Raw genomic sequence first — 15349 nt, 5'->3', positions numbered from 1 at the left:
GGTACGTCCCCAGAAATATAAATATTGTTATTCCTTTCCTGCAGAATAATCTAATATAGCCACGCGGACTCGTCCCTTGAGTCCAACTCTAACGAGCGACTGAAATCTTTGGTATTCTCCTGAGCGGGATGATTCTTCTTTTTGAAGAATGAGGTCATGGATTACTCACAGTAATTGCAAGAATAAAATTATTCTAACTTTACAAATACTGACAAGTAAAACACTGTTCATGCATTATTGCCTTATCCTCTCATGCCTATTAAAACACACATAATTTAGACTCTCTATTTATTAATCCCATGAATGACACTTGGTGGAATATTAAATTGTTTTGATTTCACTACAGTGATTGGAGTTGTGCTTGAGGGCTCTTTGAGGACCTGCAACAGCCATGGAGTGAATGAGGAAAACCTCGTCCTTGCGTTAAGCATCTTTGCAGCCCATTCACAAGGTGACTCATACATGGACTCTCCCACAACAGCCTCCCCCCTGACGTTGGATGCAGTAAAACAGGCGATGGGAAAGTCAACAGAGACATCTTGAGGTCAGTACATAGAAGTTCTCAAACCTTCTATTACATGTTGAGAGTTTGGGGCCAGAAGCACTGACCTACATTTACAATTTCAAATGTCTTGCATGTCATTGAAATCATTTATTCCACACAGTCCTAGCACGACTTCATTAGATTGATCAAATTTGATCATCTATAAGTCAGAGCAGCTTTTTGTACCAGTGCCATGAACTGTTCCACTACCCAGTGGAAACTAAATGCTGAAGTCTGATTAGGAGCCCCCACAAATCTTCACCCTGTCAAGATACTTGACACAGAAGCACACAAGCAAGGTCAGTTTTCCGCTCGTACCATCTCCAGTTAAGTATTTTCTCCATGTGTGGGTTGAGAAAATACATTACGCCTTCCTTCTATTTCTGTCTTTTTGTTTGCACAATTGCTGATGAGGTCATTTGTGAGATTTGCAGCCACTCTGATAAGTAAATAGCTCGTCATAGTTATTCCAAATCTATTTATATGTCTCACAGATTTTGGAAAATTCACTGTGAGGGAAAAATACACACAAACAAGGATGTTATGGACCTCAGCGATTTTGACTCTGTAAAAAAAACAAAAAAAAACAGTAGTGACATTTAGAATGCACCATGTTGTACCTATGAAAGTGTAAAATAATTGAGTATTTTTTAAACTCCAAAGAACAATGTGAAAAATGTTTTATTTTATTTTTGTACTGTGTGTCTGCATTTTAACAAAGCCTTTTCACATATATAAATATGTCTTCAAATTATATATATATATATATATATATATATATATATATATATATATATATATATATATATATATATATATATATATATATATATATATAAAAATATGTACATTATCTCATAGCCGTGAATATCAATTATATTTTTTTGTCAAATTCCAAAACGCTTCGTCTCAATGAAATTCCTGTTAGGGGTTAAAATGACACTTTTCACACTTTTGTATTGCTCTGCTGCCATCTAGCGGATCCGCGTAAAACTTCCCTGGAGGTGTCTCGTAGGAATGTGAAATCGCAGTCATTTCTTTCCCCGCCTTCTTTATCAGCTTGCTCACAGACAACATTTGTCTGGGTGGAAGCCAGAGGACACAACTGTATGGAGGAAGAAAGGAGGGGGGGGGGGGGGGGGGGTAAATACTTGTATAAAGCTGAGAGTGAACATGTGGTGCCACATTCACGCACAACAGCAGAAACTTCTGTGCTCACCTCTCAGGACGCTTTTTGACACTTTGCTGCAAAGGACGGGCACTCGTTTTTCAGATTTTTTCTTTCTCCTGGATTATTTCGATTTTCTTTCAACCGGAGTGATGGATATTTACATTTTATTTTCCGTCTTGTCTCTGATGCACTCCTGGATTTTAAGCATAGGTAAGGAAAACATTTTAATTTCTTTTAATTCTGCTCAATTTGTAATACATTTATATTCATGAAAACAAGTGTTTCATTGTTGTATTTATTTTTTATTTCAGCAATCTGCGCTCCTGTTGAAACGTCAACTACAGTTTCACAAGTGCGCCATGTGCGCGAAAAGCGCTGCTCATGCGCGACTTTCTTGGACAAGGAATGCGTCTATTTCTGCCACTTGGACATCATATGGGTCAACACTCCTGAGTAAGTTTTGCAAAATGTTTCATATTGACTATAATTATGTGTATAGATCTGGGGAAAACAATCTGTGAATTTATAGTATTTGCAGAAATTAAAAAATGGTTCAAATAAATCATCTTGAAACTGCTGCTTCAAAATAACCCAATTTTGTTTAAAAAAGAAAAAAACGACCAACCAGTTCAACCTAACTTATACAAACAACCCAAATAATTAACCAAATAGGAAGTCCACCCAATTTGTTCACTTCTAAACTTGAATTAGAAGTGAAATGCCTTCAACAAAGGCTCCAATTACTTTGATTTAATCTACACGTAGAATACAACAATAGCAATTTTTCCCCCCAGATCTATATCTAATAATATTCTATATAATAACACAATAAACCCATAACTCATGTCAAAGTGATGACTTTATCTTGGTCTAAAAATCTCTATTGTTCTTTTCCAGGCGTATAGTTTCATATGGCTTGGGCAATGCCCCCAGGAAAAGGCGTTCAGTCCAGGTTGCCACGGCAACCGCGAGTGGTGGCTCCCGCTGTCGTTGCCTGCATCAAGGAGACCTCACCTGCACTGACTTCTGCCAGAGGTGGGTCATTTACATCCGACATCCCCATACCTGTGGGACATTACTGGAAACGGGCGGAAAAAAAAACTTTTTTAAGCATGCACAGACGTGTTTGAGAGGGTGTTCAAGTGCATGGTTGCTTAAATGCTCTTAAATAGGGGGATATAATTGGAAGTCATCATGTTGTCTTTATGTTCCTTACAGGGAGGAGACATCAGTAAAGAATGAAATCCCTTCTGATGAGGGCCCCGAGCTGGAGGCTGACACAAGCAAGACTAAAAGGTATATTAAAGAATATTTTTTTTAGCCGCAGTCTGCTCATAATTGGACAGTAATGATTCCTCTATTTATCAGTGCATTTTTTTGGAATTCTAGGAATCGCGTGACTAATAACTTCCGATAACTTGAAACATGCCTAATTGCTTTCTCCGTCTTTGTGTGCAGTATGAACAATCAAAGAAGGGCGCCGCCGCCCCGGATCAGCGCCGCCGTGGAAAATCTTCTTAAAAAGTGGACGCAAAGCCGCAGGCTGAAAACGCCACTGAAGATGACCCGTTACCTTCAAGCTAGAAGTGGAAAGATTTCTTTACCTTTACTATAACTCAGGGATCTTCATAAACCCATCGACCACCTCGGGGATGGCGACGTGAGCACCTCCATCTTGATTGCATCCCAAGCGGAGAGAAAACTGAGACAAGGAGCTGAGATTTCAAGAGATAAGCTGAAGACAAGATTTTTTTTTTCTCTACAATCACCTCTATGCACTCCAAATAGAACATTAAGTAACATTTCAAGCCTTTTTTTTTTTTTACGTCAGACAACCACTGCCATCTGTGGATTATTTTTAATTCTCAAAAAGTTGGATACCAACATGTAGTCAGGAATAAACCATTCTGGTTGAACCACTCCCTGTCTGCATCAAGATCCTATCTAGCTCACGGAAATGCAAATTTCATAGTTCACCTCCAAAAAGTATTTCCTTCCTCAATAGTTCTTATATATTGTCATATTTATTCCTATATTTGTACTTGTTTCGTCAGCCATATTGGTTATGCGCTATGTCATTTCTGTGAAATGTTTTGACGTCAAGATGCCAAATTGTGGCGCAAAATATTTTAATAAATGTGTTTATTTAAAATCTGAGTCAACTCCTGTTTGTTTTATCAAGAGCGCAATACATTGATTGTGATATAAAAATATATTCAAGAGAAATTCCAGCTGGTGTGCGATGACGGAAATTTTAAGTCTAAAGTTGTTGTTGACCATCAAAGCATTTTAAGATGTCATGTTGCCACTTGCCTTATTAAATTTGCTATAAATATGGTACCATTGAGCTTCCACTGAATCAAAACAAGACATACCCAAACGTGTTGCGACTTGCGGGTGATGTTAATGAACTTCTGTCCCGGTCGAAAAATAATCGCCGACATAGGTGACATTTTTGATGTCCAACTTGACTTGATTGCTCAGTGCCGCCGTCTGCACGGCAGGGGCGGATCTATTTTTCTCGGACACAGGGCTGTGGACCAAAAAAAAATAATCCTAAATTTATGTGAGGCAGTTTTTCAAAATGACAAATTTATTTATAATTGCCTTGTATATTGGTTACAGTTTTTTTTCTTGTATGCAGCCCTGAGAAGAAAAAGTTTGCACCCCCCTTGTTGGACATCATCAGTGACTTAATCCTGCCCCGATGATCATCTTTCTCATCTTTCTTGCTTTTGCATCAACCACCTGCTGAGACGTGAGTCATCAATGAGTCACTCTTTAAGTATTCTCTGTCTGGCTTTGAGAACTTTGAGGGTCCGGTGAGAACCTTCAGCCTCGGCGCTTTAATTGCCTTTGAAATAATCTTGCGTTTAATTTCCCGAAAATACATAACTCAACATATTAACACTGCTACTAGCAAAACAAACAATAAGCGTCTTTGTTGAGTATGATGTGTTTTATTTGAAGATTTATATTCTTCTGACATGTTATTAGGTCATGATTGTCGAAATTTTTTAGTTGAACAATGCACAATACAATCGCCGCAAATCATTTTTTGTGCTGACAGCAAACGATTCTCTTTAATCGGGAATCATCGTCATTAATGCCTTGGTTCAAGTTTCTCCATGTCGGGAATGACTGTATGTTTTTTTAAAACTGTCATCATCTACAGTGGCTTAAAAAAACAATAACCTTTGACAATCGAAAAGTCAAAAGTTCAGATATGTTTGAATCCTTTTTTGCATTGGATGTATTCTGTATGTCTTTGCCGCATCGGTCCTCCTGATTGGCTCTTATTTCCGTGCGATGTGGTGAATGTCATACAAGTTGTTCTTGGGTTAGCTTCAAACGGCGGCGCAACTAAATTCACTCCCATCACTCATCGCTAAATTGTTTGAACTGGCAGCAGGCGGCAACCCAATGCAAATTGGTGGAAAACATTTAACTCTGCAGGCTGTGTGGCAGATGTATTCTAATTAGACTTACTGTGCCTGCGGCTGCTAGCAATAAATACCTGTTACTGTTTCTGCACATGCCAACGTTTCCAGATCCACCTGGTTCATGATTGCAAAACAGTTGAAGACGTGCAGCGTCATCTAGGATTGGAAGTTATATAAGAGAAAAAAAAAATGTAACCAGTAAAGTACAATCAATACAATATTTATTTTAAAGCTTAAAAACAAAGGCATTATATGAGGGGTTAAATAATCAAACCCGCTTCTAGGTTATCAGATTGACATTCTCATCATTCTATTTAAAACCCAATGACATGACCTTTACTGCATGAATCAGCTTTGGCCTAATAAAGCTTTCAGTTCTGCACCAACATCCCTCCTTGCATAATCTACTTGCAGTCCAAAGAGGTGAACGTGCACGAGCCCAGCCTGGCCCGGCCTGGCGACACAACACAATGGCAGTCCGCGTCTGAACTATTCACTTCAATGCAAACAACTCCCTTGGGACGTTAGCTTTTGACACAAGTCATTAGTCTATTGAATAGCGTGCGAGCTAGCATAATAGCCCATTACACAGCGAGGAATCTCCACCGCTCGGCAGGAATTCTGCAGCTCGCCAGCCAACAATAGAAAGGGAACGTCCGGGCGGGGCCGATGGGCCTCGACTTCTGACGAGCTCGGCCAGCGCTAACTCAACACACCTAATTTTCCGTTCTCAAGCACACTCGCAAAGAGTGATATTGAGATTTTGGCTTAAATGGATCGGGGTGATCACGTGGCGTCTCTCATCACCCCGCCTGCCTGTAATCCAAGTGTCTCCCTACCTGTCAGGCGTGCAAAACATGACAGGAATATCCCCTCGCATATTTGAACTGAGACTGTGCTGACAGACGTGAATCTGAGACGCTTGGCTTTATTTAAAGTGACTGAGAAAGAAGCGAGGAGACGGCTCTCACCTGTTGCTCATATAAACGGGGAATGTTGGGAATGCGTGGAGTTGTACACTTCGTTTTACTAAAGAGGTTAGCGTTACAATATTTAATCCAAATTTAGTCCAGAGATGCCAGAAATACAAAATAAACACTCTCCACGGAGCCTACATGTATACATGAGAAGTACATTACATAACGTGTTTATACATTTGGACAAGACTCGTTGACTCCAAGCTGTTTAAAAAAAATGTTGTGCTTCTTGATGCAAACATTTGTGAGAGCCTTATGCCAGGAATGAGGGTGTGCATACTTATATAACCTCTTACTCTACAAGATTATTTTTTCAATTCATTTGAGTTGTGCATATGTAGGTCAGGTTAGTGAAAAAAAATGTCTATCTGGCTTTTAAACAGGGGTGTGTAGACTTTTTATATTGCTCAATGTAGTGTAAAAAAACACGTTACAAAGCGTCTTGGTATTCCAGCTATTGCCTTTTGTCGTCGTCGTTACATTGTTTGGTATTATCTCATTATAAAAAGAAAGTTTTGGACACTTGGGCTTCAGCACCTAATAAATCCAGCGTATTGTCGCACTATTAGACTAAATATTAAGACAAGCGTCCACATTTTTGTGTTCTGGGGGCGTCATGAATCTTGCACAGTTATGCCTGGAGAGCTTTTCCGATGTTTTTTTACTCGACTTTCTTTTGTCTACTGTGTTTGTTTACATTGCCAGGCGGGTAGCGATGAGATGCTCTTTTTGTCTTTCATATACAAATATTGACAGGCGTGTGTGAAAGCCGTGGAAAATTTTATTTCATCTGTGATTCATCCCAGCGTCGTGTCATTCATTGTTTGAAGGGATAATGTTTGCGAAGCACCTGGGCAAGCGGCGTTCTTGTTGGTGAGCCACATCCTGTGTAAAAAAAATATCCCGATATCAATTATGTAAATAAATACACAACATCTGGTGTCAACGCATCCTCAAATGTTTGTATTTGTGGTGTTGTTGTTTTGATAGGAAGGCCGCCAAATGATAAACTTGTTTTGGACTCATTGTGTCAGAGCTTTTCATACGTAATCATGGTCGCCTGTGGCTCGGGCGGAACGCCACCACCATTGTTCACGTTGGGGCCTGGAACTTAACATTCTTTACAGTTGTCAACACGGGGGGGGGGGGGGGGGGGGATAAAAAAAAAAACTAGTGTAATCATCCTGTAGTCATTTTTAATGCATCTGACCTAATTACATATTAGATATTTTGCATGATATCATTAAAACTGCAACTGTTTTTTAAGCATAGACATCCACAGCTGTTTTAAAAAAAAATTAAAAATGGCTCAATACGAGAGAGCCACTGGTTCGAGGGCACAAATATTTGATCCAGGCGTTGACACCCTACATGCAGGGACAAGTTATGGTTCCTTTCCGAATCCAAGACTAAAAACACACTTATAACCATTATGAACCTTAAACCGTCCAAGTTAATGAATGAAATAGCAAATGACAAATCAAAACAGACGTCGTTGACCACACGAGGTGCTTCCACTTGAATCGCTGATAAGACTACGAAAACACTCATTTGCTGTGCTGATGGAACATTATCTCTATTTTTTTTTTTTTTTGGGTCGCTTTGCAACACATTCCAGGCATATTTCCATTCAGACCCATTTCCTATTGACGGCGTCTGTCGCCACAAAGCCGCCCCCCCCCACGCAATGCTGATTAGTGTGTGGAAAATGTGAACAATGACGACTGTAGTCTGAGGTCTTGTCACGTCATTAGAGATTCACCTCTATGTGTGGAGAGATGATGAAACTTCCAAATTCACCTTTCCCCTATTTTATTGGATCTCATCTCACCGCAACGACGAGGCACTCTAAATTGGCCAACCCAAAAACTGTTTTTAAACCATCTAAAAGAGACAATCCATGAACGCTTGCTTGTTTCGAAATTGTTTACGTGTGTGTCCTCAAGGGTGAAAGTTATCCTACTAGAAACCTTGCGGGGCGGCGTGTCACAACAAGCAATGACGACCCGCACGCACACACCTAGACGCACACATAGAGGTTTACACATTATGTTATCGTCTCCGATCCCATCTTATCGGATCAGTCAGCTATTGTACTGTGCTGGAGACACGGTGTGTGCTGCAGCTCTGCTACTCGGCTAATGTCGCTTCGCCCTCTCGCTCGCTGCTAGGCCGTTATCTGTGGCGACACATAAGATTGGGAGCACCTGCAGCATACTTGGGGAGATTTTTTTTTCCCTAAACAAAAGTACAACTCTGTCAAAAGTTAGTGATTCATCTGACTGATTGTCACACACGTCTACCTCAAATAAGGGTCACCTTAAATTTTTTCCGTAAGCGTTAAAAGGATTTTGTACAGTTGGTAGGTTATGTAACATTGGTTTCATGCTGTGTGCGGTTCAAGTAATTTCTTTTTACGCCCTGTTATTTTCTCTTTATTTATATTTGCTTTGTAATAACGGCATTTATTTGCCACCGTCTGTTTTTAATGATTATATGTGCTCGGATTGGGGGGGAAATATTTTACAAGTGCTTTTAACATTTTTTTGTACAACTATATGCATTTATTTCTACATGTAAATTTCTGCCATTTATTTTTTATGGTACTTAAAAGACTGACTGGTTATATGATTCAATTTAAATGTTAGAAAGTAGCTTGTGAAGTTTGTAAGCTGAGCTGTGATTGGCTATTAGGCCCTGAGAACTTGTGATGTCATTTTCAGTAGTCAGCAAGTAGGAAAATGTGTTTTTAAAAGTGTACATGAAGTTAGCAAATTCATTTTAGACAAAATATTAGCTTTATACTGCTGAAAATGACTAAATAATATAATAATAATTTCCCTTTTGCATCATATCAGCATTAAATAAACAAACCTTTGCAGGCCAAAATATATGATTTAGTCAACATTTTGCTTTTTAAAATTAGTTGATAAATATATTTAATTCTGCTTTACTTTATGTAAATTTTTTACTAACCCTAACCTGAGAGTGACAAAAAAAACAACTGCGGGATAATTCACATGAGGTCAGCAGATACAAGATGCCAAGTGTCAGTTTTTGTGGATCTTATCTTCCACATATGACGTACGTGTCAAAGATCTACGCACGCTGAGCTCAGCATCTGACAGCTGCATCACGCAGAAGCTTCTACTGTACCACCTGCAAAGCCGCAGATGTTACAGTAGCGCTTGACAGGTGTGACCCCCCCCCCCCCCCCCCCAACGCTCCACTACGCTAACTCTGACGCGAAGCTTCCTGCTGATATTGAAATTCGTAGAAGCTATCATCATTATCGTATAATGTTGTCGTCTGGAAAGAAAAATAATATAAGCATAGCGCTTGTTTGGGTGCTGTCGTTATATTAAATATTGAATGTGCGCTGGCTGGTAGCAACATCATTTTCTTTTGGCGGAGATATGAATTGAGACTGTTGTTACTTGTCAGCTTGTAAACATTGAGCAACATGTTCCATAATAGTAAAAATGTTTCCTTGCTTCTAGCATACACAAATTATTCACATAATCTGGTAGTTATCATTTTCATAATAAATTATGGACTGTTGATAAATAGTGCTGTCTGAAAAGAGAATATTATAAAGAAGTTGAGGAGACGAACGGAAGCAATTTTTCCTCAGTGGTCAGTGGATTTCATTTTTCTTTTCCGTAAAAAATTAATTCAGTTTATTGGGTTCATTCTCGTTCATTATTGAACTCGACGGCTAGAATTGAACGTACTCATAACTTTACATCGAGCAAGAAAATGCATTTTATTGTTGGTAACAATTATTTTGTTTCCTGCAGAGTCATGGCCATTATTGTATGCATTTAAAAATGCCTCAATTTTTTTTTTTTTTTTGCCTCACCCAACATCCATAACCCATAATTTGCATAAATGGAAGCTAGCTTGTTTGACTGCTACGCCTACACTCACATCAGTATCCAAGTTTATTTTTACATTCATTCAGCCTGGAACAAGGTGGCTAAAAAAATGGGGGTGAGGAGAGGAGAGGGGAGGGGGTGAGCAGGGGCCCGTGACCCATTTATCAAAGCATTGCTCAGTATTTACTTAGCCGAGTGCATCCTGCCCATTGCTCCTGATTGCTGCTGTTATGTCCTTACATTTTGCCGCGTAACCTTTTTTATCTGATTAGCAAAACAGCAACATGCAGTCTATTGCTGACATCCCAGCAAATCAATGTAAATATCCCCCCGTTGTGCTCATTTGCCACAAAGGCACAGATAGAAGATTGGCTCCGTGTGTGTGTGTGTGTGTTAAAGGACACATGACTTTCCGTGCATTCCGAGTCTCGTTGACCCTTGGATCTTCCTGAGGAACTGCGCTGTGCGGACGACATCAACATGACTGAATGTCAGCCTTTATAAGCGGAGGGGATAAAAACATGGCGTGATTTATCTTGGCAGCTTGTTTGTTATTTCTAACAAGACATTAGGTGAAAATGTTCCTCTTAAGCGGAAATTTACTTCCAGAACTAAAGAGTTGCTGGAATGCAGTCGTCTTACCTAATGTGTCTGAGGTGATGGAGAAGAAAAAAAAATCGGAACACATGCAGAAGAAGGAGGTTGCCTAATTTTAAGTTCCTTAGTTGCACGTGCTGGAAGACTCGGAATCCAAAATTTCCATCTGAACATTTGCTATCTTGAATTTTTTGCCATCCTTATCTGCATTCTTCATCTGGGCCTGATGTCTGTGCCAGCCGCCTGGTGTCTCCCATCTTTTTTTTTTTTACACGGCCCACATCTTAAAGTCTATTGGTGTTGCAGAAGATGCCCGACGCTCTTAATCCTTGACCCGTCCATCACACATCCCCCGGGCCACGCGTTCCGAGATCAAAGTTGGACCCAAAGGTCACAAAGTTCAACCCCCTGGTGGGCTGTTTAAATCCATCAAAGACGCTTCCGAAAGAACCCACAACTACTACGAAATACTTCCTCGTGTCACTTAGATTTTCTTGCGTGCAACGTGTCTCCTCGGACAATGAGATCATCCATTCAGCTTCAAATATGAGGAAACGGCTCAATGTCACGCTAATCCCAAAACCATGAGCCCCACACACACACACGCACGTCTCAACTGCTCCATTAAGCGCCGTGCCGCAAGCGTCGACAGATAACTTCTTACTGGGGATAATCCTGAAGCTCAGTGGAGGTATTAGTATCAATTTGAAATCTGAAAATCCTCACCAAAACCTCAACACGCGAGCTAAAGATCAATAATAATAATTTTTTGCTTTATTTGGGTGATGACATTTGCGGAATTTGCACGATAAATATCAAGCAGCCAACAGAGGCTAAAGAAAAATCATGTTGCAACTGGTGTCGTACACAAGCGAGATCCGTATCGTTTTTGAAAGTAGGCCAAAAGTCTACTTTGTGGCTCTGGGAAGTCGCTATGAGGAAAACAAGAGGAGGAATGAAAAATAATGTCTTTTCCGTCACAAACGTGAGGACAGAAGTGAAGGTGTAAACAGGATGGAACTGGACCCGTGCAGCTTGTGGGGTCCATCCAGTGCAGGAGGCACCTGGCATCATTCATTCAGCACCAAATTCTCCTTCTCATACTTCTGTATCACTCGTCTGTGCAGGTGATGGACCTCCCAGAATTCCCAGACAAAGATGGCTGACTCATATTAAGAAAGAAAATCTCCGGCCATTCATCTTCATCTCACAGGTTGACCATGTAGTTAATCCGTATAAATTATCGCACTGCTAACTGTGGTTTAATATTTCACAGGCGAGCTGGGAGGGCTTCGGTGGAAGCACGGGAAAAAAAAATGACATAACTACGATTTCCTTCGGGAAGATTACACGTGCGGTAAGTATGCTCATATGTGAAGAATTGTAAAACAGTAAATTCCTCTAATTAATCCTTGTGCTCAGAAGTTCACACGCTAAGCACCTGACCAAAGAGGTGATTGCGAAATAGTTTGTGCTCCTCCAAAAATGAAAGTATGTGTGTGAAGTCTCAATCAAAGCTTATTTACATAATAGCTTGGGTTTCTCCACCCATGACTTGGAAGCGAGGCAAAATTCCAGGTAACTTTTAAAAGACAGCAAATCCATGATTATGTAGTCTTTAACAATTTAAAAGGAAGTCACGTGAGGAGCTGGCACGTTGAGCCTGCTCATGCGACATTTTTGACTCCCCAGATCATTGCTTGTTTAGGATCAGCACTCCCATGTGTGTGTGTACGTCGCTGCTCGGTGTCAAGGCAAGACCAGAGAGGCACCACCTGGAAGTACTTCTCCACAGGTTAAAGGTCAATGCCTTTGGACCTGACTGACAACGTCTGTAGGCCCAACAAAGTGTAATCAGAGAAAAGTTTGGGTTCAAAGGAACAAAAAGAAAACAGACATGTCATTTATTTTATTTATTTTCTATACATTTATTTACTATACATATTTTTTTCATTATTTATTTTTTCCCAAGAGTTTTTTTTTTTTAGATATGTTTCTTGAATTGATTTATTCTATTTTAAAAAAAAATCCCCTTTTTTAACCAGTTGTATTCCCTTTTTTAACCAGACGTATTTCCAGGAATCCTTCCCAATTCCCGGACTTGATTCCCAAACACTCCTGATAAACTCCCCAATGTCAATACGTCAATTCTCCAAAGAGGTCACCACGTTTTTTCAACCTTCCAAGTAAAATCAAGAAGACCCAAGGATCGACGTGTCTTTAAGAACGAAAGTCCAAGGTCAGTCAAGCAGCATGGCAAGCTATTTAGTCTATTCATCCACAGCTCCTCATAACATCCAACGGGGGGCTCTCGGGCTTCACGTCTCCGCTTATCAAGGCATGCCAGACATTCTCTCCACGCGTGTTTGTGTGCGATTGAATACGCCGCACGTTGCTGTGCGTGGAAATGTTTACGCGTGCATGCTCGGACCTGAGCGCAGACGTGAGCGTAAACATGTGAATTCACCTCCTTAAAATTCCAAACACTTGTCGTGGCCACAAAAGCAAAACAACGGGATGGTTTCCTGTTTTGTTCTCGGGGGGGGGGGGGACCTTTTGAAAGTGGAGACTCCCCCTCTTTCCAGCATCCACCTCCTTCCCTCATTCTTCAGCTTCCCAGGTAATCATTAAGTAATTTTCCATTTTAGATTACACCAGCTTTTTGGGGCTTATCTTGTTTTCAATGAGCAACTTTTGGCAAATTCCAACAACATGCTTCCTGTTGTTCACTTTCCAAAGGACAAGTGGTGCTGAAACGGTTTAAGCATGAAAAAAAGGATCTTTTTTTTCTTGTCTTTTCTTTTCACTCACGTGATTGTTTTTCGGTGAAAAACGTGACAGTGTTTGCTGTGTCCCATTAAAAGTTTTTTTTTTTTAGGAACGTCCCCCGTAAATAAACCAAGGAGACGGCATTATTGCAACAGCTGATTGTTCCCCGAGTCAAAACAACACACGCTCACGCCGCTGTGGAATGGCACTGGAATAACAAACAATTCTTATTTTTTGCCACGAGTGCTTAGACAATTGGAATTGCCAGGCAAGGAGTACGGAAATAACAGGAACCGTACAGTGGCCCCTGCAGCACACGAGATAAGAACACGTCTCAATGTTGCCTCATAAAAGTACCGGTCATGAATAAACCTAATAATATTCGACGAATGTCAACTCAGGAGCCTCGAAGATCAACACAGGATGTTCATATTTCATGTAATTGTCGCTTTTTTTTAAGGTCAGGTCACATACCGCACATGCCATGATCGTTTGACAGAGATTTCTAGAAATCACGATTGTTACGCTTCCTTTGTTCGTTGTGACGCTCCTCGGTGGCGCTAATTGACAGACATTTTGTCCTTTTCAGTTTTCACACTACTTAGATGTCATGGAAAATATATGACAACAACTTCTGGAATGCCGGCTCATGGTAAATCCTTTGCTGTGAACGCCCTCACACACACGTACACACGCACATGAACGGAAAGGACGTTCGAATGTAAAGGAACATGTGCTCAGATTGTTTTGCAGACAATTATCGGCATGTTTGGAATAAAGGCTTGGAAAATATGAGTGACAAAAAAATTTTTTATCAAACATTCATTGTTTTGTTGTTGGCAAAATGAATTTTCTCAAGCATGCTTGTGGTTTGCATCGACTTGCACTCTTAATTGTTTTAATACTGATAACAGCTCTTGCGCAATAGGCCGAATACTGATTAAAGCGCTGAGAAAAAACAAAAAAAATATATACAACAAGATACATCTTGCAAAAGCAGAATTCAGATGTCAATCATCATTTTTATGTGATTTATTCACTGCTGTTTAAAAGAGTTGTGTAACTAGATTACATTGTGTGTGGCCATTTCAAATTCAAATGCTATGAAATCGAGTTTTGAATCTCTGCTACTGAATGTTACTTGAATCATTTAAATTTATATTGCACTATACACGTGACATTGAGAACCCACCCCTACGGCGCAAACAGGTTTTTAAAAATCCTTAAGAGCCATAAAATCACTCTGCTGTGTCATTTGAGGGAATTCAATCTCTGTGAACTTTGATGCCCTGAGGACTTTGGTTTATGAGCCAAAGCAACATTCCCACCACACCTCACGAGAAGTTCCCCAGCGATCACAACAACAAACCTGTTCCGTGGAAGTGACTCCAACGAGTAGAATTATGTCTGAATTGAAAATAAATGATGATGATATTTGGTTGATGATTGTGTTTATGTGCTCGGGCACTTGAAGGGTTGCTATGGATCCAACCAAACATTGCAAGAAAATAGGAGACGTTGATTTCCTGTTCCTCTTGTTCTCACTTCCTCCAAATGCTTCCTTGGATTATGCAGCTCAGATTGCAAAGCGTGTTTTGGGTGCAAATGATTTCAAACTAGGGTTAGGGTTTCAAAGTAGGGTTTAAAGCTAGGGTTAGGGTTTCAAAGTAGGGTTCATACTAGAGATAGGTTTTCAAAGTAGGGTTTAAAGCTAGTGTTAGGGCTTCAAAGTAGGGTTTTATACTAGAGTTAGGGTTTCAAAGTAGGGTTTAAAGCTAGGGTTGGGGTCTCAAAGTGGGGTTTTATACTAGAGCTAGGGTTTCAAAGTAGGGTTTAAAGCTAGGGTTAGGGCTTCAAAGTAGGGTTTTATACTAGAGTTAGGGTTTCAAAGTAGGGTTTAAAGCTAGGCTTGGGGTCTCAAAGTAGGGTTTTATACTAGAGTTAGGGTTTCAAAGTAGGGTTTAAAGCTA

General features: G+C 40.1%; 1 protein-coding gene and 1 long non-coding RNA gene across 2 annotated transcripts; both read left to right on the top strand.

Annotated features, from left to right (window-relative positions):
* The first annotated feature begins 1702 nt into the window (after positions 1-1702).
* On the top strand, positions 1703-3872 carry edn1 (endothelin 1). The gene is made up of 5 exons (XM_049751033.2): positions 1703-1925; positions 2027-2168; positions 2613-2750; positions 2934-3011; positions 3174-3872. Exons 1-5 carry the CDS (start codon positions 1718-1720, stop codon positions 3328-3330), a joined length of 723 nt encoding a protein of 240 aa, XP_049606990.1. The 5' UTR covers positions 1703-1717; the 3' UTR covers positions 3331-3872.
* Positions 3873-4366: 494 nt separating this feature from the next.
* LOC125987094 (uncharacterized) lies at positions 4367-14802 on the top strand. Its single transcript, XR_007487882.1, has 4 exons — positions 4367-4473; positions 11738-11823; positions 11887-12849; positions 13489-14802. It is a non-coding gene; the product is annotated as an uncharacterized lncRNA (long non-coding RNA).
* The last annotated feature ends 547 nt before the right edge of the window (positions 14803-15349 follow it).

Source organism: Syngnathus scovelli, chromosome 19 (genome assembly GCF_024217435.2).
Source record: "Syngnathus scovelli strain Florida chromosome 19, RoL_Ssco_1.2, whole genome shotgun sequence".
Taxonomy (NCBI): Eukaryota; Metazoa; Chordata; class Actinopteri; order Syngnathiformes; family Syngnathidae; genus Syngnathus; species Syngnathus scovelli.
This window is presented reverse-complemented; position numbering and strand designations above follow the sequence as displayed.